Here is a 24084-nt window from a genome sequence, read left to right as displayed (position 1 = left end):
TAAGATAAAGATAATACTATGTGATGTGATTTTAGTTTTCACAGCTTTGTTTTGGTTTCAACGTAGGTCTGTGAGCTTGTGAGTTAAACAACTCTGTGGCCTGGGTATATATTGTCCAGGGTCATCTACCTGAGGCTGTAAGAACACACACACAGGGGACAAGACAAGCCAAAGATTCTCGGAGCAGATGGCAGCAGCCAACAGAGCATATCTCCAGGTAGAAGAGGGGACATGAGACAAATCAACCTTCATTGGTCGTGTAAACAGATGTTTTATTTATTTAACTAGGCAAGTCAGTGTAGAACAAATTCTTATTTACAAATGACGGCCTACCCCGGCCAAACCCCGGCCAAACCCGGGCCAGTTGTGCACCACCGTATGAGACCCCCAATCACGGCTGGATGTGATGCAGCCTGGATTCAAACCAGGTACTGCAGTGATGCCTCTTGCACTGAGATGCAGTGTCTTAGACCACTGCGCCACTCAGGAAGCCCAAGATTTAAAGGTGTTATAACAGGTGCAGTGAAAATGCATATATTACTGCCCCAAACAGCAGAATGTCTAGAAAATACAATACCTACCTATACGCAAATAAAATGTAAAAAAGTAATCAAACAGACATTGTATTTTCCTGTGAGCATAGTGACGTTATTAATTACACTTTAGGTGGTGTATCAATACACCCAGTCACTACAAAAGATACAGACATCCTTCCTAACATTTGCTAGAGAGGAAGGAAACCGCTCAGGGATTTCACAATGAGTACAGAGTAGCTTAATGTCTGTGATGGGAGAAAACTGAGGATGGATCAACAACGGTGAAGTTAACTCCACAGTATTACCCTAATTGACAGAGTGAAAAGAAGGAAGTCTGTACACAATAAAAGTATTCCAAAACATGCGTCCTGTTTACAACAAGGCACTAAAGTAATACTGCAGAACATGTGGCAAAGAAATTCACTTTTTGTCCTGAATACAAAGTGTTATGTTTGGGGCAAATCCAATACGACACATTGCTGAGTACCACTCACATCTACAAAAATGTCTAAAAACATGTTTTCACTTTGTCATTGTGAGGTAGTGTGTGTAGATGGGTACGAAGAACAAATGTATTTAATCCAGTCAGGCTGTAACACAACAACATGTGGAATATGTCTAGGGGTGAATCCTTTCTGAAGGCCCTGTAAACATTATATGAAGTGACCAGTGTTCAATGTCTCTATATACATGGGGCATTAGTGTCAAGGTGCCGGGCAGTGTACTGGGCAGGTAGCTGGCTAGTGATGACTGTTCAACAGTCTGATGGCTTGGAGAAGCTGTTTAGAGTCTTTGATGCACCAGTACTGTCTCCTCCCTGATGGTAGCAGGGTGAACAGGCCGTGACCGAGGTCCGTAACGATCTTCTTGGCTTTCCTTTAACACCAGATGCTGTAAATTGGTTTTGTTAAGAGGCTGGTTGCTTTCCTGGCAACGCTCCGCCAGGGCTCTGACCTTCTCCCTCTCAGCCGTCTCGTCCTCGTTGGTAATCAGACGTACCACTGTCGTGTCGTCGGCAAACTCGATGATTCAGTTGAGGAGTCGTGAGAAGTCGCACAGCCGTGGGTGAACAGGGAGTGCAGGAAGTTAGTGAGCACGCACCCCTGGGGAGCCCCCCGTGTTGAGGAACAGTGTGGTGGAGGTCTTATTACCATAACACAGTATATGGCTATGCCCCAAATGGCATCCTATACCCTATATAGTGCACTACTTTTGGGCCAGGACCCATAGGGCACTATATAGGGAATAAGGTGCATTTGGGACTCTGGCTGTGTGTCTTTCAGAGGATAGAGTTTATTTTTGTTAGAAGGGAGTGGAGGAGTAGAGGAGGAGGGGGTAACGTGCTGTTCTCCCTCTCTGTTCCACTCCGTATCCCTCAGACCGGCCCTGTTTGAAATGACACCAGGCCACACAAACAACATGCACACAGACGGAGAGAGAGAGAAAACGAGGGAGGGAGGGAGAGTAAGTGGAAACAGTGCTCTGGTGTTGGCTGGGCTTGGAATGTCCCACCCAGGCCCAGAGCAGAGAGAGGCAGAGCAGAGAGAGGCAGAGCAGAGAGAGGCAGAGCAGAGTCTGCCCCAGGGGCTGGAAGGAGGATGGCTGCGGCGGCTGGGGTTCAGAGCTAAGGGCTGTAATTCATCTGCCTGTCTCTGGTCCAGTCACGCTGACGGCAGGCCCTGTCTGCCTCCCTCCCTGTGTGTGTGTGTGCGTGCGTGTGTGTGTGTGTGCGTGCGCGCGTGCCTCTGGCCCTGGCTGTGCAGACATATAGAAGACACTTCAGCCACCGTGTCACAACGTCTGACAGATATTAGAAATAGTCTACATATTGGAAACACTGGGATATAACCACAGTCCAGAGAGAGAGAGAGACAGCTGGGATATAACCACAGTCCAGAGAGAGAGACAGCTGGGATATAACCACAGTCCAGGGAGAGAGACAGCTGGGATATAACCACAGTCCAGAGAGAGAGACAGCTGGGATATAACCACAGTCCAGAGAGAGAGAGAGACAGCTGGGATATAACCACAGTCCAGAGAGAGAGACAGCTGGGATATAACCACAGTCCAGGGAGAGAGACAGCTGGGATATAACCACAGTCCAGAGAGAGAGACAGCTGGGATATAACCACAGTCCAGGGAGAGAGACAGCTGGAATATGACCACAGCCCAGGGAGAGAGAGAGACAGCTGGGATATAACCACTGTCCAGGGAGAGAGAGACAGCTGGGATATAACCACAGTCCAGAGAGAGAGAGAGACAGCTGGGATATAACCACAGTCCAGAGAGAGAGACAGCTGGGATATAACCACAGTCCAGAGAGAGAGAGAGACATCTGGGATATAACCACAGTCCAGAGAGAGAGAGAGACAGCTGGGATATAACCACAGTCCAGAGAGAGAGACAGCTGGGATATAACCACAGTCCAGGGAGAGAGAGAGACAGCTGGGATATAACCACAGTCCAGAGAGAGAGAGAGACAGCTGGGATATAACCACAGTCCAGGGAGAGAGAGAGACAGCTGGGATATAACCACAGTCCAGAGAGAGAGAGACAGCTGGGATATAACCACAGTCCAGGGAGAGAGACAGCTGGAATATAACCACAGTCCAGAGAGAGAGAGAGACAGCTGGGATATAACCACAGTCCAGGGAGAGAGACAGCTGGAATATAACCACAGCCCAGGGAGAGAGAGAGACAGCTGGGATATAACCACAGTCCAGAGAGAGAGACAGCTGGAATATAACCACAGTCCAGAGAGAGAGAGAGACAGCTGGGATATAACCACAGTCCAGGGAGAGAGAGAGACAGCTGGGATATAACGACAGTCAAGGGAGAGAGAGACAGCTGGGATATAACCACAGTCCAGGGAGAGAGAGAGACAGCTGGGATATAACCACAGTCCAGGGAGAGACAGCTGGGATATAACCACAGTCCAGGGAGAGAGACAGCTGGAATATAACCACAGTCCAGAGAGAGAGAGAGACAGCTGGGATATAACCACAGTCCAGAGAGAGAGAGACAGCTGGGATATAACCACAGTCCAGAGAGAGAGAGAGACAGCTGGGATATAACCACAGTCCAGAGAGAGAGACAGCTGGGATATAACCACAGTCCAGGGAGAGAGAGAGACAGCTGGGATATAACCACAGTCCAGGGAGAGAGACAGCTGGAATATAACCACAGTCCAGAGAGAGAGAGAGACAGCTGGGATATAACCACAGTCCAGAGAGAGAGAGACAGCTGGGATATAACCACAGTCCAGGGAGAGAGACAGCTGGAATATAACCACAGTCCAGAGAGAGAGAGAGACAGCTGGGATATAACCACAGTCCAGAGAGAGAGAGACAGCTGGGATATAACCACAGTCCAGAGAGAGAGAGACAGCTGGGATATAACCACAGTCCAGAGAGAGAGACAGCTGGGATATAACCACAGTCCAGAGAGAGAGAGAGACAGCTGGGATATAACCACAGTCCAGAGAGAGAGACAGCTGGAATATAACCACAGTCCAGGGAGAGAGAGAGACAGCTGGGATATAACCACAGTCCAGAGAGAGAGAGACAGCTGGGATATAACCACAGTCCAGAGAGAGAGAGACAGCTGGGATATAACCACAGTCCAGGGAGAGAGACAGCTGGAATATAACCACAGTCCAGAGAGAGAGAGAGACAGCTGGGATATAACCACAGTCCAGAGAGAGAGAGACAGCTGGGATATAACCACAGTCCAGAGAGAGAGAGAGACAGCTGGGATATAACCACAGTCCAGAGAGAGAGAGACAGCTGGAATATAACCACAGTCCAGGGAGAGACAGCTGGGATATAACCACAGTCCAGGGAGAGAGACAGCTGGAATATAACCACAGTCCAGGGAGAGAGACAGCTGGAATATGACCACAGCCCAGGGAGAGAGAGAGACAGCTGGGATATAACCACAGTCCAGGGAGAGAGAGAGACAGCTGGGATATAACCACAGTCCAGGGAGAGAGACAGCTGGAATATAACCACAGTCCAGAGAGAGAGAGAGACAGCTGGGATATAACCACAGTCCAGGGAGAGAGACAGCTGGAATATAACCACAGTCCAGGGAGAGAGACAGCTGGAATATGACCACAGCCCAGGGAGAGAGAGAGACAGCTGGGATATAACCACAGTCCAGGGAGAGAGACAGCTGGAATATAACCACAGTCCAGGGAGAGAGACAGCTGGGATATAACCCCAGTCCAGAGAGAGAGACAGCTGGGATATAACCACAGTCCAGGGAGAGAGAGAGACAGCTGGGATATAACCACAGTCCAGGGAGAGAGACAGCTGGGATATAACCACAGTCCAGGGAGAGAGAGAGACAGCTGGGATATAACCACAGTCCAGGGAGAGAGAGAGACAGCTGGGATATAACCACAGTCCAGGGAGAGAGAGAGACAGCTGGGATATAACCACAGTCCAGGGAGAGAGACAGCTGGAATATAACCACAGTCCAGGGAGAGAGAGAGACAGCTGGGATATAACCACAGTCCAGGGAGAGAGAGAGACAGCTGGGATGTAACCACAGTCCAGGGAGAGAGAGAGACAGCTGGGATATAACCACAGTCCAGGGAGAGAGACAGCTGGGATATAACCACAGTCCAGGGAGAGAGACAGCTGGGATATAACCACAGTCCAGGGAGAGAGACAGCTGGAATATAACCACAGTCCAGGGAGAGAGAGAGACAGCTGGGATATAACCACAGTCCAGGGAGAGACAGCTGGGATATAACCACAGTCCAGGGAGAGAGAGAGACAGCTGGGATATAACCACAGTCCAGGGAGAGAGACAGCTGGAATATAACCACAGTCCAGGGAGAGAGACAGCTGGGATATAACCACAGTCCAGAGAGAGACAGCTGGGATATAACCACAGCCCAGGGAGAGAGAGAGACAGCTGGGATATAACCACAGCCCAGGGAGAGAGAGAGACAGCTGGGATATAACCACAGTCCAGGGAGAGAGACAGCTGGAATATAACCACAGTCCAGGGAGAGAGACAGCTGGGATATAACCACAGTCCAGAGAGAGATACAGCTGGGATATAACCACAGCCCAGGGAGAGAGAGAGACAGCTGGGATATAACCACAGTCCAGGGAGAGAGAGAGACAGCTGGGATATAACCACAGTCCAGGGAGAGAGAGAGACAGCTGGGATATAACCACAGCCCAGGGAGAGAGAGAGACAGCTGGGATATAACCACAGTCCAGGGAGAGAGAGAGACAGCTGGGATATAACCAGAGTCCAGGGAGAGAGACAGCTGGAATATAACCACAGTCCAGGTAGAGAGACAGCTGGAATATAACCACAGCCCAGGGAGAGAGAGAGACAGCTGGGATATAACCACAGTCCAGGTAGAGAGACAGCTGGAATATAACCACAGCCCAGGGAGAGAGAGAGACAGCTGGGATATAACCACAGTCCAGGGAGAGAGAGAGACAGCTGGGATATAACCACAGTCCAGGGAGAGAGAGAGACAGCTGGGATATAACCACAGTCCAGGGAGAGAGAGAGACAGCTGGGATATAACCACAGTCCAGGGAGAGAGAGAGACAGCTGGAGGTCCCTTGCTAGTGGTTGTGTTCAGAGCTTGCCATGTAAACGGTCTGTGTGTTAGGATTTATTAATTTTTTATTTAACTAGGCAAGTCAGTTAAGAACAAATTCTTATTTACAATGATGGCCTACACCGGCCAAGCCTGAGCCAATTGTGCGCTGCCCTATGGACTCCCAATCACGGCCGGATGTGATACAGCCTGGATTCGAACCAGGGACTGTAGTGACATCTCTTGCACTGAGATGCAATGCCTTAGACCACTGTGCCACTCGGGAGGATGTTTGTGTGTGTGTGTGTGTGTGTGTGCCTGCCTGCGTGTGTGCGTGCTGCGAGGCTCTTGTCACCCAAGTCTGTGTTTGTGGTCTGCAGATGGAGGCAGGCTTCCAGACTGCTGTGTCTCCTCCCTGTTAGTCTTCGTGTCACTGCACTGCCTTAGTGATGTGTTTCTGCTTGTGGTAGCAGCAGTCCGTTAGAGGTGTTAGCTAACACAGTGTTTAACAGTCTGTTCTGGTTAACTGTAACTTAGTTGTGTTGTATCCATATCTTTGGAGGCTTGACTAGAGGCTTGACTCCTCTCTCTCTCTCTCTCTCTCTCTCTCTCTCTCTCTCTCTCTCTCTCTGTCTTTCTCTCTCTCTCTCTCTCTCTGTCTCTCTCTCTCTCTCTCTCTCTCAATTCAATTCAATTCAAGGGCTTTATTGGCATGGGAAACATGTGTTAACATTGCCAAAGCAAGTGAGGTAGACAACATACAAAGTGAATATATAAAGTGAAAAACAACAACAATTAACAGTAAACATTACACATACAGAGGTTTCAAAACAGTAAAGCCATTACAAATGTCATATTATATATATATATACAGTGTTTTAACAATGTACAAATGGTTAAAGGACACAAGATAAAATAAATAAGCATAAATATGGGTTGTATTTACAATGGTGTGTGTTCTTCACTGGTTGCCCTTTTCTCGTGGCAACAGGTCACAAATCTTGCTGCTGTGATGGCACACTGTGGAATTTCACCCAGTAGATATGGGAGTTTTTCAAAATTGGATTTGTTTTCGAATTCTTTGTGGATCTGTGTAATCTGGGGGAAATATGTCTCTCTAATATGGTACATTGGGCAGGAGGTTAGGAAGTGCAGCTCAGTTTCCACCTCATTTTGTGGGCAGTGAGCACATAGCCTGTCTTCTCTTGAGAGCCATGTCTGCCTACGGCGGCCTTTCTCAATAGCAAGGCTATGCTCACGGAGTCTGTACATAGTCAAAGCTTTCCTTAATTTTGGGTCAGTCACAGTGGTCAGGTATTCTGCCGTGGTGTACTCTCTGTTTAGGGCCAAATAGCATTCTAGTTTGCTCTGTTTTTTTGTTAATTCTTTCCAATGTGTCAAGTAATTATCTTTTTGTTTTCTCATGATTTGGTTGGGTCTAATTGTGCTGCTGTCCTGGGGCTCTGTAGGGTGTGTTTGTGTTTGTGAACAGAGCCCCAGGACCAGCTTGCTTAGGGGACTCTTCTCCAGGTTCATCTCTCTGTAGGTGATGGCTTTGTTATGGAAGGTTTGGGAATCGCTTCCTTTTAGGTGGTTGTAGAATTTAACGGCTCTTTTCTGGATTTTGATAATTAGTGGGTATCGGCCTAATTCTGCTCTGCATGCATTATTTGGTGTTCTACGTTGTACATGGAGGATATTTTTGCAGAATTCTGCGTGCAGAGTCTGAATTGGGTGTTTGTCCCATTTTGTGAAGTCTTGGTTGGTGAGCGGACCCCAGACCTCACAACCATAAAGGGCAATGGGCTCTATGACTGATTCAAGTATTTTTAGCCAAATCCTAATTGGTATGTTGAAATTTATGTTTCTTTTGATGGCATAGAATGCCCTTCTTGCCTTGTCTCTCAGATCGTTCACAGCTTTGTGGAAGTTACCTGTGGCGCTGATGTTTAGGCCAAGGTATTGTGTGCTCTAGGGCAACGGTGTCTAGATGGAATTTGTATTTGTGGTCCTGGTGACTGGACCTTTTTTGGAACACCATTATTTTGGTCTTACTAAGATTTACTGTCAGGGCCCAGGTCTGTCAGGGTGCAGGTCTGTCAGGGCCCAGGTCTGACAGAATCTGTGCATAAGATCTAGGTGCTGCTGTAGGCCCTCCTTGGTTGGTGACAGAAGCACCAGATCATCAGCAAACAGCAGACATTTGACTTCGGATTCTAGCAGGGGGAGGCCGGGTGCTGCAGACTTTTCTAGTGCCCGCGCCAATTCGTTGATATATATGTTGAAGAGGGTGGGGCTTAAGCTGCATCCCTGTCTAACCCCACGACCCTATGTGAAGAAATGTGTGTTTTTTGCCAATTTCTCTCTGTCTTTCTCTCTCTCTCTCTCTCTCTGTCTCTCTCTCTCTCTCTCTCTCTCTCTCTCTCTCTCTCTCTCTCTCTGTCTCTCTCTCTCTCTCTCTCTCTCTCTCTCTCTCTCTCTCTCTCTCTCTTTCTCTCTCTCAATTCAATTCAATTCAAGGGCTTTATTGGCATGGGAAACATGTGTTCGTTAGCATTGCCAAAGCAAGTGAGGTAGACAACATACAAAGTGAATATATAAAGTGAAAAACAACCAAAATTAACAGTAAACATTACACATACAGAGGTTTCAAAACAGTAAAGACATTACAAATGTCATATTATATATATATATACAGTGTTTTAACAATGTACAAATGGTTAAAGGACACAAGATAAAATAAATAAGCATAAATATGGGTTGTATTTACAATGGTGTTTGTTCTTCACTGGTTGCCCTTTTCTCGTGGCAACAGGTCACAAATCTTGCAGCTGTGATGGCACACTGTGGAATTTCACCCAGTAGATATGGGAGTTTATCAAAATTGGATTTGTTTTCGAATTCTGTCTTTGTCTCTCTGTCTCTCTCCCTGTCTCTGTCTCTCTCCCTGTCTCTGTCACTCTGTCTCTGTCACTCTGTCTCTGTCTCTCTCTCCCTGTCTCTGTCTCTCTGTCTCTCTCTGTCACTCTGTCTCTCTCTGTCTCTCTCTCTGCAACTCTCTGTCTCTGTCTCTGTCACTCTGTCTCTGTCACTCTGTCTCTGTCTCTCTCTCCCTGTCTCTGTCTCTCTGTCTCTCTCTCTGCAACTCTCTGTCTCTCTCTCCCTGTCTCTGTCACTCTGTCTCTCTCTGTCTGTGTCTCTCTCCCTGTCTCTGTCACTCTGTCTCTCTCCGTCTGTGTCTCTCTCCCTGTCTCCGTCTCTCTGTCTGTGTCTCTCTCCCTGTCTCCGTCTCTCTGTCTGTGTCTCTCTCTCTGTCTCTGTCACTCTGTCTCTCTCTGTCTGTGTCTCTCTCCCTGTCTCCGTGTCTCTGTCTGTGTGTTCCTGCTCTCAGCTCAGTAATGCTCTTATCTAACACTGTTACTGTGGAATGGAATGCTTTCTACCGCTGTCGTCAGAGTGGCCGCCCGGCAGTCAGCAAGCCACGTTAAAATAGACCCTCAGCTGCCATCTTCACCGTCACAGAAACGCAACGGAAGACAGCCAGACAGCGGGAGGGAAGGGAAGGACGGAGGAAAGGCCCCTGCAGGGTGACATGGTTTTGACCAGGGGAACACATTGGTTCTTCAACAAGGTCTAGAGTGTCACACTAAAAATTGTTTTTATATTTCCTTGCTGACAAAACGTTATTGAATCTTTTATCAATATAGATGTTTTTAATTTGATGGTCCCTGAGTGTCTAGCTTTCATTTGGGTGATTATCAGTGATCTGGACACAGTCAAGATACTGTATGAATGTAGTGATTATCAGTGAGCTGGACACAGTCAAGATGCTGTATGAATGTAGTGATTATCAGTGATCTGGACACAGTCAAGATACTGTATGAATGTAGTGATTATCAGTGATCTGGACACAGTCAAGATACTGTATGAATGTAGTGATTATCAGTGATCTGGACACAGTCAAGATACTGTATGAATGTAGTGATTATCAGTGATCTGGACACAGTCAAGATACTGTATGAATGTAGTGATTATCAGTGATCTGGACACAGTCAAGATACTGTATGAATGTAGTGATTATCAGTGAGCTGGACACAGTCAAGATGCTGTATGAATGTAGTGATTATCAGTGATCTGGACACAGTCAAGATACTGTATGAATGTAGTGATTATCAGTGAGCTGGACACAGTCAAGATACTGTATGAATGTAGTGATTATCAGTGATCTGGACACAGTCAAGATACTGTATGAATGTAGTGATTATCAGTGATCTGGACACAGTCAAGATACTGTATGAATGTAGTGATTATCAGTGAGCTGGACACAGTCAAGATACTGTATGAATGTAGTGATTATCAGTGAGCTGGACACAGTCAAGATACTGTATGAATGTAGTGATTATCAGTGATCTGGACACAGTCAAGATACTGTATGAATGTAGTGATTATCAGTGAGCTGGACACAGTCAAGATACTGTATGAATGTAGTGATTATCAGTGATCTGGACACAGTCAAGATACTGTATGAATGTAGTGATTATCAGTGAGCTGGACACAGTCAAGATACTGTATGAATGTAGTGATTATCAGTGATCTGGACACAGTCAAGATACTGTATGTATGTAGTGATTATCAGTGAGCTGGACACAGTCAAGATACTGTATGAATGTAGTGATTATCAGTGAGCTGGACACAGTCAAGATACTGTATGTATGTAGTGATTATCAGTGAGCTGGACACAGTCAAGATACTGTATGAATGTAGTGATTATCAGTGAGCTGGACACAGTCAAGATACTGTATGAATGTAGGTCCATTATTATTTCTACACAGGTTTTAGTCACTTGAAAGTATATTGCTATATATACAGTATATATATTAAATAGGTTGTACTCAAACCACCCACGGGCCGGATGTTTCCCTGGTTCAGGTTGATAGATAGAGAGCCCTGGACATCCACATACTTTCCCTGGGTTGTACTGTCAGTGACAGCCAGCACAGAGCCAGATACATCCACATACTTTCCCCGGGTTGTACTGTCAGTGACAGCCAGCACAGAGCCAGATACATCCACATACTTTCCCTGGGTTGTACTGTCAGTGACAGCCAGCACAGAGCCAGATACATCCACATACAGTACTTTCCCTGGGTTGTACTGTCAGTGACAGCCAGCACAGAGCCAGATACATCCACATACTTTCCCTGGGTTGTACTGTCAGTGACAGCCAGCACAGAGCCAGATACATCCACATACTTTCCCTGGGTTGTACTGTCAGTGACAGCCAGCACAGAGCCAGATACATCCACATACAGTACTTTCCCTGGGTTGTACTGTCAGTGACAGCCAGCACAGAGCCAGATACATCCACATACTTTCCCTGGGTTGTACTGTCAGTGACAGCCAGCACAGAGCCAGATACATCCACATACAGTACTTTCCCTGGGTTGTACTGTCAGTGACAGCCAGCACAGAGCCAGATACATCCACATACAGTACTTTCCCTGGGTTGTACTGTCAGTGACAGCCAGCACAGAGCCAGATACATCCACATACTTTCCCCGGGTTGTACTGTCAGTGACAGCCAGCACAGAGCCAGATACATCCACATACAGTACTTTCCCTGGGTTGTACTGTCAGTGACAGCCAGCACAGAGCCAGATACATCCACATACTTTCCCTGGGTTGTACTGTCAGTGACAGCCAGCACAGAGCCAGATACATCCACATACAGTACTTTCCCTGGGTTGTACTGTCAGTGACAGCCAGCACAGAGCCAGATACATCCACATACTTTCCCCGGGTTGTACTGTCAGTGACAGCCAGCACAGAGCCAGATACATCCACATACAGTACTTTCCCTGGGTTGTACTGTCAGTGACAGCCAGCACAGAGCCAGATACATCCACATACTTTCCCTGGGTTGTACTGTCAGTGACAGCCAGCACAGAGCCAGATACATCCACATACAGTACTTTCCCTGGGTTGTACTGTCAGTGACAGCCAGCACAGAGCCAGATACATCCACATACTTTCCCTGGGTTGTACTGTCAGTGACAGCCAGCACAGAGCCAGATACATCCACATACAGTACTTTCCCTGGGTTGTACTGTCAGTGACAGCCAGCACAGAGCCAGATACATCCACATACTTTCCCTGGGTTGTACTGTCAGTGACAGCCAGCACAGAGCCAGATACATCCACATACAGTACTTTCCCTGGGTTGTACTGTCAGTGACAGCCAGCACAGAGCCAGATACATCCACATACAGTACTTTCCCTGGGTTGTACTGTCAGTGACAGCCAGCACAGAGCCAGATACATCCACATACTTTCCCCGGGTTGTACTGTCAGTGACAGCCAGCACAGAGCCAGATACATCCACATACAGTACTTTCCCTGGGTTGTACTGTCAGTGACAGCCAGCACAGAGCCAGATACATCCACATACTTTCCCTGGGTTGTACTGTCAGTGACAGCCAGCACAGAGCCAGATACATCCACATACAGTACTTTCCCTGGGTTGTACTGTCAGTGACAGCCAGCACAGAGCCAGATACATCCACATACTTTCCCCGGGTTGTACTGTCAGTGACAGCCAGCACAGAGCCAGATACATCCACATACAGTACTTTCCCTGGGTTGTACTGTCAGTGACAGCCAGCACAGAGCCAGATACATCCACATACTTTCCCTGGGTTGTACTGTCAGTGACAGCCAGCACAGAGCCAGATACATCCACATACAGTACTTTCCCTGGGTTGTACTGTCAGTGACAGCCAGCACAGAGCCAGATACATCCACATACTTTCCCTGGGTTGTACTGTCAGTGACAGCCAGCACAGAGCCAGATACATCCACATACAGTACTTTCCCTGGGTTGTACTGTCAGTGACAGCCAGCACAGAGCCAGATACATCCACATACAGTACTTTCCCTGGGTTGTACTGTCAGTGACAGCCAGCACAGAGCCAGATACATCCACATACAGTACTTTCCCTGGGTTGTACTGTCAGTGACAGCCAGCACAGAGCCAGATACATCCACATACAGTACTTTCCCTGGGTTGTACTGTCAGTGACAGCCAGCACAGAGCCAGATACATCCACATACTTTCCCCGGGTTGTACTGTCAGTGACAGCCAGCACAGAGCCAGATACATCCACATACAGTACTTTCCCTGGGTTGTACTGTCAGTGACAGCCAGCACAGAGCCAGATACATCCACATACTTTCCCTGGGTTGTACTGTCAGTGACAGCCAGCACAGAGCCAGATACATCCACATACAGTACTTTCCCTGGGTTGTACTGTCAGTGACAGCCAGCACAGAGCCAGATACATCCACATACTTTCCCCGGGTTGTACTGTCAGTGACAGCCAGCACAGAGCCAGATACATCCACATACAGTACTTTCCCTGGGTTGTACTGTCAGTGACAGCCAGCACAGAGCCAGATACATCCACATACTTTCCCTGGGTTGTACTGTCAGTGACAGCCAGCACAGAGCCAGATACATCCACATACAGTACTTTCCCTGGGTTGTACTGTCAGTGACAGCCAGCACAGAGCCAGATACATCCACATACTTTCCCTGGGTTGTACTGTCAGTGACAGCCAGCACAGAGCCAGATACATCCACATACAGTACTTTCCCTGGGTTGTACTGTCAGTGACAGCCAGCACAGAGCCAGATACATCCACATACAGTACTTTCCCTGGGTTGTACTGTCAGTGACAGCCAGCACAGAGCCAGATACATCCACATACAGTACTTTCCCTGGGTTGTACTGTCAGTGACAGCCAGCACAGAGCCAGATACAATACTTATATGTCTAGGACGGCAGGACTGTTCGCCGTGGCATCCACTTAACGAGTCCTGTAACAATAATATATTCCGGTCATTTAGCAGACACCATTATCCACAGTAATTTAGTTATGTGTGCACATGTTTTACATATTGGTGGCCCTGGGAATTGAACCCACAACCCTGATGGTGCAAGCTTCATCCTCTACCGACTGATCCAAACAGGACCACTGAAGTGTGTGTGTGTGCGCGTGTGTGTGTCTGCGTGTGTGTGTGTGTGTGTGTGCGCGCGCGTGTGTGTGTGTGTGTGTATAAAGGCATCAGCATTCTTCGGCTGGATGAGTGTGCTTGCGTAACTGTAGTACTATTTGTCATTTGAATACACTTCCTTAAAATAGTCTGAATTCATCTCAAGAAATGTGTCATTCATTTTTGACGTTTTTCACGAGATCTAAAAATGTGCAGGAAAACAAGTTGTCTCTCGTTGAATGACAACAAAGACTTTCTGTAAGAATCCCCACTGTTGACCAATCACCCACGAGGGTCGTAGACTTCGTCTTGCCTCCAGAAAAAAATGAAAATGTCTTCATAATATATGCACAAACTTTTCCGAAATGTTTTGGCTGGGAAGCTCTCTCTCTCTCTCTCGCTCTCTCTCTCTCTCTCTCTCTCTCTCTCTCTCTCTCTCTCTCTCTCTCTCTCTCTCTATCTCTGTCTCTCTCTCTCTTTTCTCTCTCTCGCTCTCTCTCTCTGTCTCTCTCTCTCTCGCTCTCTCTCTCTCTCTCTCTCTCTCTCTCTCTCTCTCTCTCTCTCTCTCTCTGTCTCTCTCTCTCTCTTTTCTCTCTCTCGCTCTCTCTCTCTGTCTCTCTCTCTCTGTCTCTGTCTCTCTGTCTCTGTCTCTCTGTGTCTCTGTCTCTCTCTCTCTGTCTCTCTCTCTCTGTCTCTGTCTCTCTGTCTCTGTCTCTCTGTGTCTCTGTCTCTCTCTGTCTCTCTCTGTCTCTGTCTCTCTCTCTCTCTCTCCCTCCCTCGATGTAGTGTGTGTAGTTGGGCACTAAGCCGTGTGATGAATACCTCTGTGGTTTCAGGCTGTGATGAATACCTCTCTGGTTTCAGGCTGTGATGAATACCTCTGTGGTTTCAGGCTGTGATGAATACCTCTGTGGTTTTAGGCTGTGATGAATACCTCTGTGGTTTCAGGCTGTGATGAATACCTCTGTGGTTTCAGGCTGTGATGAATACCTCTGTGGTTTCAGGCTGTGATGAATACCTCTGTGGTTTCAGGCTGTGATGAATACCTCTGTGGTTTCAGGCTGTGATGAATACCTCTGTGGTTTCAGGCTGTGATGAATACCTCTGTGGTTTCAGGCTGTGATGAATACCTCTGTGGTTTCAGGCTGTGATGAATACCTCTGTGGTTTCAGGCTGTGATGAATACCTCTGTGGTTTCAGGCTGTGATGAATACCTCTGTGGTTTCAGGCTGTGATGAATACCTCTGTGGTTTCAGGCTGTGATGAATACCTCTGTGGTTTTAGGCTGTGATGAATACCTCTGTGGTTTCAGGCTGTGATGAATACCTCTGTGGTTTCAGGCTGTGATGAATACCTCTGTGGTTTCAGGCTGTGATGAATACCTCTGTGGTTTCAGGCTGTGATGACAGGCTCAGACAAGCAGCCGTGTAATGACCTCCGACGCCAGCCTGCCAGGCCCCTCGCTTTCTTTCTCTCTCTCTGTGTGAATCTCTCCTCTCTACCTTTATTCTCAAGAATAACAAACATACAGAGGAGAGAAAGGGAGTGAGAGAGAGAGAGAGAGAGTCTGCAGCACCCGGCCTCACCCTACTAGAATCTGAAGTCAAATGTCTGCTGTTTGCTGATGATCTGGTGCTTCTGTCACCAACCCAGGAGGGCCTACAGCAGCACCTAGATCATCTGCACAGGTTCGGTCAGACCTGGGCCCTGACAGTAAATCTCAGTAAGATAGGTCCAGTTGCCAGGACAACAAATACAAATTGTATCTAGACACTGTTGCCCTAGAACACACAAAGAGTTATACCTACCTCAGCCTTAACATCAGCACCACAGATAACTTCCACAAAGCTGTGAACTATCTAAGAGACAAGGCAAGAAGGGTCTTCTATGCCATCAAAAGGAACATAAATCTTGACATCCCAATTAGGATCAGTTATAGAACGCATGTCCCTCTACGGTTGTGAGGTTTGACGTCACAAAATGGGACAAACACCCAATTCAGACTCTGCATGCAGAATTCTGCTCAATTATACTTTGTCGTCAATGCAAAACCCCTAACAAAACATGCAGAGCAGAATAAGGACTATACCCACTAGTTATCAACATACAGAAAAGACATGTTAAATTCTACAACCACCTAAAAGGAAGCAATGCCCACATATTCCACCACAAAGTCCCCACCTACAGAGAGATGAACCTAGAGAAGATTCCCCTCAGCAAACTGGTTCTGAGGCTCTGTTCACAAACACAAACAGACCTCACAGAGCCCCAGGACAGCAACATTATAGACCCAACAAATCATGAGAGAAAAAAAGATAACCATTTGACATACTGGAAAGAATCAACCAAAAACAGCCAATTGGAATGCTGTCTGGCCCTAAACAGTGAGTGGTAGAATTACCAAAATCACCCAAAATGAAGAAAATCCTCGACTTTGATACAACATTGATAAAGTCCGATATCTGTTCGGTAAAATACCACAATGTGCAATCACAGCAGCAAGATGTGTGGGCCGTTGCCATGAGGAAATGGAAACCAGTGGAGAACCAACAACGTTGTAAAAACCACCAATACTTATCTGTTTATTTATCTTCCCCCACTATTCATACTACAAGTATTTACACATCGCTAAAACACTCCTAGATGATAATATAACACTCGAAAATGACTGTTCATTTCTAATCGTTTTTTGTTGATGTTGTTAGATTTTCTTCTTAGTTTTGTTTGTTTATTTCACTTGCTTTAGCAATGTAAACATGTTTCCCATGTCAATAAATCCCCTTTGAATTGAACTGAGGGGGAGGGGAGAGAGAGAGGGGGGGAGGGAGAGAGAGAGGGGGGAGGGAGGGAGAGAGAGACAGAGAGAGAGAGAGAGAGAGGGGGGGGGGGGAGGGAGAGAGAGAGGGGGAGGGGGGAGGGAGGGAGAGAGAGAGGGAGAGAGAGAGAGAGGGGGGGGGAGGGAAGGAAGGGAGGGAGGGAGGGGGGGAGGGAGGGAGGGAGGTAGGGGGGGAGAGACAGAGAGAGACGAGAGCAGGGTAGAGTAGAGAGCACAGCCCACAGGTGAGAGCTTTGCCTTGATCGCTCACATCCAAGAACAATGAGAATATTAACTTTGAGACCTTTGAAATGACACACACACACACACACACGTAGAGAGGGAGGAGCGACCTGCTCTCCCTTTGTGCCTCTTTCCTCAATCTTTTATCCTCAGTCAGTTTGAGGAATGTTTTTTTTCTTTCTCAAACGTAAATACTATGTCCTCAATAGCCAGGGAGCTAGCTGGTTGGATTTACGATAATTCCCCTTGGCCTTACATCGGCCGACTTCAAAGAGAACGGCCCACGAACAGCCTGTCATTTTGTGGAAGAAATGTTTTCCCTCCCTAGTGTTGTCATGTTCCTTTTATCACCAGTTCCTAATGAACTCTGGAGGTGCGTCCAAAACAGCACCCTATTCCCTATATAGTGCACTACTTTAGACCAGGCCTGGCACCCTAATCCCTATATTGTGCACTACTTTAGACCAGGCCTGGCACCCTAATCCCTATATTGTGCACTACTTTAGACCAGGCCTGGCACCCTAATCCCTATATTGTGCACTACTTTAGACCAGGCCTGGCACCCTAATCCCTATATTGTGCACTACTTTAGACCAGGCCTGGCACCCTAATCCCTATATTGTGCACTACTTTAGAACAGAGCTGGCACCCTAATCCCTATATTGTGCACTACTTTAGACCAGGGCTGGCACCCTAATCCCTATATAGTGCACTACTTTAGACCAGGCCTGGCACCCTAATCCCTATATTGTGCACTACTTTAGACCAGGCCTGGCACCCTAATCCCTATATTGTGCACTACTTTAGACCAGGGCTGGCACCCTAATCCCTATATAGTGCACTACTTTAGACCAGAGCTGGCACCCTAATCCCTATATAGTGCACTACTTTAGAACAGAGCTGGCACCCTAATCCCTATATTGTGCACTACTTTAGACCAGGGCTGGCACCCTAATCCCTATATAGTGCACTACTTTAGACCAGAGCACTATGGGCTACATTGTATGGTGAATAGGAAGCCATTTGAGATGAAGACTGGATCCTGAGCTCATAACAGGCTGTAGAGCAGCCTGACGAGAACAGCCTGAGATACTGCTCTATTGGCAGAACCGGATAGTTCCCTCTGCTCTGTCTCAGCTCTGGTTCTTCTGCTACACAAATTACTGACTACATTCTGCCGGCCCAGAAAGATGAAAGGACTGGAGAGAGTGGGGGGGGGGTGGAGATGGTGGACCAAACTGACTGTAAGGGGGCTCTGTGCAAGAGAACGCCTTTTTTTGTCTTGTGAACTTTTAACCATTGAATGTCTAACCCTCTCAGAGAAGATACAAAAATCCCAGGTTTTCCAGAAATCCTGATTCTGGATTCCCTTGCTTATTCCTTCGTGATCCAGGAATCTTCCAAATTGTATTTCTGGAAAACCTGGTCATTAGGGAAAGTTACCTGGAATTTTTCAACACTACAGCAGGCGTAGATTTAACGAATCACATAGGTGCCGTTGTCTTATTTTACAGCTCTCTCTCTGAATACCGAGGCGTTTACTCATAAAGGAACTTGTTTACCTCGTGTAATGTGCTCCTGTATCTTGACTTGGTGATGATGACTTTTCGGTCCTAGTTGTTTGTAGCTGTAGTATAACTGCTGTGTCTCCTTCCTGGGGTTTTATTGGGCCCTTGGTTTCCTCTCCTTTAATCAAACCCTTTCCTGTGTGCAGAGTGGAGAGCAGCTCTTATAACAGGCCTCCCAAAAGGACACTCTACTAGTACTGCACTGTGAAGGGAATCGGGTGTCATTTAAGAGGCTTTTACACTGTCTTTCAAAGAGAAGCTACATTTCCTTCTGGTTGCCCTCTCTTGAATATTAAACCTATTACTTGTAATTTCCCGTGGTAGAATGAGTTGAACGGCTATAAAACAGTGATTAGGACAGATTTACCGACTGCTTGACGTCAGAACATTGTTAGTCGGCCTGTAAGGAAAATACAAGGCTCCAGACAGAAGATAACCATTAAGGCTTGTATAAACAGGGATTGGATGGGTGTGTATGTCTCTGTGTGTATGTGTGTGTGTGTGTGTGTGTGTGTGTGTGTGTGTGTGTGTGTGTGTGTGTGTGTGTGTATATCTGTGTGTGTGTGTGTGTGTGTGTGTATATCTGTGTGTGTGTGTGTGTGTGTATATCTGTGTGTGTGTGTGTGTGTGTGTATATCTGTGTGTGTGTGTGTGCGTGTGTGTGTGTGCGTGTGTGTGTATATCTGTGTGTGTGCGTGTGTGTATATCTGTGTGTGTGTGTGTGTGTGTGTATATCTGTGTGTGTGTGTGCGTGTGTGTGTGTGCGTGTGTGTGTATATCTGTGTGTGTGTGTGTGTGTGTGCGTGTGTGTGTGTGCGTGTGTGTGTATATCTGTGTGTGTGTGTGTGTGTGTGTGCGTGTGTGTGTATATCTGTGTGTGTGTGTGTGTGTGCGTGTGTGTGTGTGCGTGTGTGTGTATATCTGTGTGTGTGTGTGTGTCCTGTCTAGTTGCTTTTCTTGTGCGAATTCCAGAAATGTCTGTTGTTTCTGGAGCATGATTGTGTAATGAAGAATGCACTGTGATATTGATTATACTTTTTGAGTCATAGCACTTTGTGGCTTTGTAGTTGAAACATATTGTGAAATGTCTACATACAGTATTTAGTTAAGAGTTGGCGGTAGTGAAACATTTTGTTTCTTTATATCCTCGTTTCCAGACTTTTTTAAGACTTTAATTGAGTAGTTGTTGATAAGAATTCCTCTTAAATCTCTCAGCCACTGCATCATCAGGCTGGTCAAAAAGACCGGATTTCCTGTTGACTCACTAATGGACTCAATGTTGGCCAGTCTGCTTCCTTAATCCTCTACCCCCCCCCCCTCTCTCTCCTTTCATCCCTCTACCCTCATCTGTCCTATCCTCTCTCCTCATTTCATCTTTCCTTCTGAGTCACTCATTTTAAATGAGTAAAATAAATGTTTAATCTGCTGAATGTTCAGTCCAGTGTTGTAACCCTCCTCCGTCTCTCTGTCTCTCCCTATAGATCCCCAGGCTCTCCAGGAGTCGGGCGACAGATCCCACTGGTGCGTGGTCGCGTACTGGGAGGAAAAGACCCGTGTGGGGCGCCTCTACTCGGTCCAGGAGCCTTCCCTGGACATCTTCTACGACCTACCTCAGGGGAACGGCTTCTGCCTGGGCCAGCTCAGCTCCGACAACAAGAGCCCGCTGGCTCAGATGGTGCGGACCAAGATCGGCTACGGCATCCAGCTGAGTCGCGAGCCCGACGGGGTGTGGGTGTACAACCGCAGCTGCTACCCCATCTTTATCAAGTCGGCCACACTGGACAATCCCGACTCGCGGACTTTACTGGTGCATAAAGTGTTCCCCGGATTCTCCATTAAGGCCTTTGACTTTGAGAAGGCAGACAGCCTGCAGAGGCCTAACGATCACGAGTTCACACAGCAGCCGAGGACTGGGTTTACTGTACAGATCAGCTTTGTGAAGGGCTGGGGTCAGTGCTACACAAGACAGTTTATTAGTAGCTGCCCTTGTTGGCTGGAGGTCATATTCAACAACCAATAAAAACGGATTACCTTTGGATAACCTTCCTCCCCCCTCTTCTTCCTCGTTCTCCTCATTCGAGGACCAGGTGGGAACGGAGGTCAGAGACTAGTCCCTCACCTTTCCTTTTTTTTCCCAGAAGACAGTGCTTCAAAAAGGAAGATGTTTAAAGAAGAGACAAACAAAACCCAATAAACTTGTTAAATATGACAAATGACTCAAAGATTTAATTAAAAGTGAAATTAAAAGCGAAAATGTATTTTATGTTATATATATAAATATATTATTACTTGTAAATATGAAGACGTTTTATATGCATCATTATTTATGTATTGTGCAATGTGTTGATGAGAAAAATAAAATAAGATGCACTTTGCTTAATATAAATACAAACAAAGAAATGCCAAAATAAATAAGAGAAATTATATTTATCTACTGGTGTTTTTTTCTGTGGGTGCAGGTACTGAGGTGCTGAGGTGCTGAGGTACTGAGGTGCTGAGGTACTGAGGTGCTGAGGTACTGAGGTACTGGGGTACTGAGGTGCTGAGGTACTGAGGTACTGAGTTACTGGGGGGCTGAGGTACTGAGGTACTGAGGTACTGAGGTGCTGAGGTACTGAGGTACTGAGGTGCTGAGGTACTGAGGTGCTGAGGTGCTGAGGTACTGAGTTACTGGGGGGCTGAGGTACTGAGGTACTGAGGTACTGAGGTACTGAGGTGCTGAGGTACTGAGGTACTGAGGTGCTGAGGTACTGAGGTACTGAGTTACTGGGGGGCTGAGGTACTGAGGTACTGAGGTACTGAGGTACTGAGGTGCTGAGGTGCTGAGGTACTGAGGTGCTGAGGTACTGAGGTACTGAGATGCTGAGGTACTGAGGTGCTGAGGTACTGAGGTACTGAGGTGCTGAGGTACTGAGGTACTGAGGTGCTGAGGTGCTGAGGTACTGAGGTACTGAGGTGCTGAGGTACTGAGGTACTGAGTTACTGGGGGGCTGAGGTACTGAGGTACTGAGGTGCTGAGGTGCTGAGGTACTGAGGTACTGAGGTACTGAGTTACTGGGGGGCTGAGGTACTGAGGTACTGAGGTGCTGAGGTACTGGGGTGCTGAGGTACTGAGGTGCTGAGGTACTGAGGTACTGATGAGCTGAGGTACTGAGGTGCTGAGGTACTGAAGTGCTGAGGTACTGAGGTGCTGAGGTGCTGAGGTGCTGAGGTACTGAGGTGCTGTGGTACTGAGGTACTGAGGTACTGAGGTGCTGAGGTACTGAGGTGCTGAGGTGCTGAGGTACTGAGGTGCTGAGGTGCGGAGGTACTGAGGTGAATCCAGATGTTCTTGAATGATGTCTTCTGTAGGATGGAAATAGGCTGTAATGAGTAGCATACTAGAAACTAGACATTTGGTTTACACATTTAACTTACAGTAAATGGCAGTCAGTTGAATGTTTTGAATTGCTCTTTTGTATATATATATTTTTTTTAAGGCAACTGAATACTGACACAACACTATTCAACATGACACCAAATCCACACGCTAACCTTGGGCTTGATTCAATCCGTACAGCGGAAGTTTAGGCCTATAGCACATTTGAAATGTAAAGGTCATTTCAGATTGAGTCGTCATATGCAGCTTTTACTGTAAATGCGAGAAGTCTCCATAAATGCGAGAACGTTGCCTTTAAATTTCAATTCGCGACACAATACAATTCTAATTTGCATATTGTTTGACAGCCTTTGTGTTAGCTTGACGTCATCCTCTGCTGCTAGCTCTGTAAACACTGCAGCACGTGTTTACTCCCTAAACAATGTTGTCTAACAGCCGTAACTCAGGGCTCGTCGAGGCCTTCTGCCCCATTCTTCTTGTAGTTTGCAATCGTCTTAACAGCCTAACTCTGAAAACCAACATCACCATGCAGGGCTGGCAGAGGCAGGCTGAAAACCAACATCACTGTGCAGGGCTGGCAGAGGCAGGCTGAAAACCAACATCACCGTGCAGGGCTGGCAGAGGCAGGCTGAAAACCAACATCACCGTGCAGGGCTGGCAGAGGCAGGCTGAAAACCAACATCACCGTGCAGGGCTGGCAGAGGCAGGCTGAAAACCAACATCACCATGCAGGGCTGGCAGAGGCAGGCTGAAAACCAACATCACCGTGCAGGGCTGGCAGAGGCAGGCTGAAAACCAACATCACTGTGCAGGGCTGGCAGAGGCAGGCTGAAAACCAACATCACCGTGCAGGGCTGGCAGAGGCAGGCTGAAAACCAACATCACCGTGCAGGGCTGGCAGAGGCAGGCTGAAAACCAACATCACCGTGCAGGGCTGGCAGAGGCAGGCTGAAAACCAACATCACCGTGCAGGGCTGGCAGAGGCAGGCTGAAAACCAACATCACCATGCAGGGCTGGCAGAGGCAGGCTGAAAACCAACATCACCATGCAGGGCTGGCAGAGGTAGGCTGAAAACCAACATCACTGTGCAGGGCTGGCAGAGGCAGGCTGAAAACCAACATCACCGTGCAGGGCTGGCAGAGGCAGGCTGAAAACCAACATCACCGTGCAGGGCTGGCAGAGGCAGGCTGAAAACCAACATCACCATGCAGGGCTGGCAGAGGCAGGCTGAAAACCAACATCACCGTGCAGGGCTGGCAGAGGCAGGCTGAAAACCAACATCACCGTGCAGGGCTGGCAGAGGCAGGCTGAAAACCAACATCACCGTGCAGGGCTGGCAGAGGCAGGCTGAAAACCAACATCACCGTGCAGGGCTGGCAGAGGCAGGCTGGAAACCAACATCACCGTGCAGGGCTGGCAGAGGCAGGCTGAAAACCAACATCACCATGCAGGGCTGGCAGAGGCAGGCTGAAAACCAACATCACCGTGCAGGGCTGGCAGAGGCAGGCTGAAAACCAACATCACCATGCAGGGCTGGCAGAGGCAGGCTGAAAACCAACATCACCATGCAGGGCTGGCAGAGGCAGGCTGAAAACCAACATCACCGTGCAGGGCTGGCAGAGGCAGGCTGAAAACCAACATCACCGTGCAGGGCTGGCAGAGGCAGGCTGAAAACCAACATCACCATGCAGGGCTGGCAGAGGCAGGCTGAAAACCAACATCACCGTGCAGGGCTGGCAGAGGCAGGCTGAAAACCAACATCACCATGCAGGGCTGGCAGAGGCAGGCTGAAAACCAACATCACCGTGCAGGGCTGGCAGAGGCAGGCTGAAAACCAACATCACTGTGCAGGGCTGGCAGAGGCAGGCTGAAAACCAACATCACCGTGCAGGGCTGGCAGAGGCAGGCTGAAAACCA

General features: G+C 47.7%; 1 protein-coding gene across 1 annotated transcript in view; it reads left to right on the top strand.

Annotated features, from left to right (window-relative positions):
• Positions 1-21209, top strand: part of smad7 (SMAD family member 7) — a 46382-nt gene extending 25173 nt beyond the window's left edge. Inside the window, exon 4 of the mRNA XM_036936879.1 lies at positions 20269-21209. Within this exon, the coding sequence (XP_036792774.1) occupies positions 20269-20807 (539 nt within the window). The 3' untranslated portion in view covers positions 20808-21209. The remainder of the gene's footprint in view (positions 1-20268) is intronic.
• Positions 21210-24084: the final 2875 nt, after the last annotated feature.

This window comes from Oncorhynchus mykiss, chromosome 12 (genome assembly GCF_013265735.2).
Source record: "Oncorhynchus mykiss isolate Arlee chromosome 12, USDA_OmykA_1.1, whole genome shotgun sequence".
NCBI lineage: Eukaryota > Metazoa > Chordata > Actinopteri > Salmoniformes > Salmonidae > Oncorhynchus > Oncorhynchus mykiss.
The sequence above is the reverse complement of the archived record's forward strand: the minus strand, read 5'-3'. Positions and strand labels throughout refer to the sequence as shown.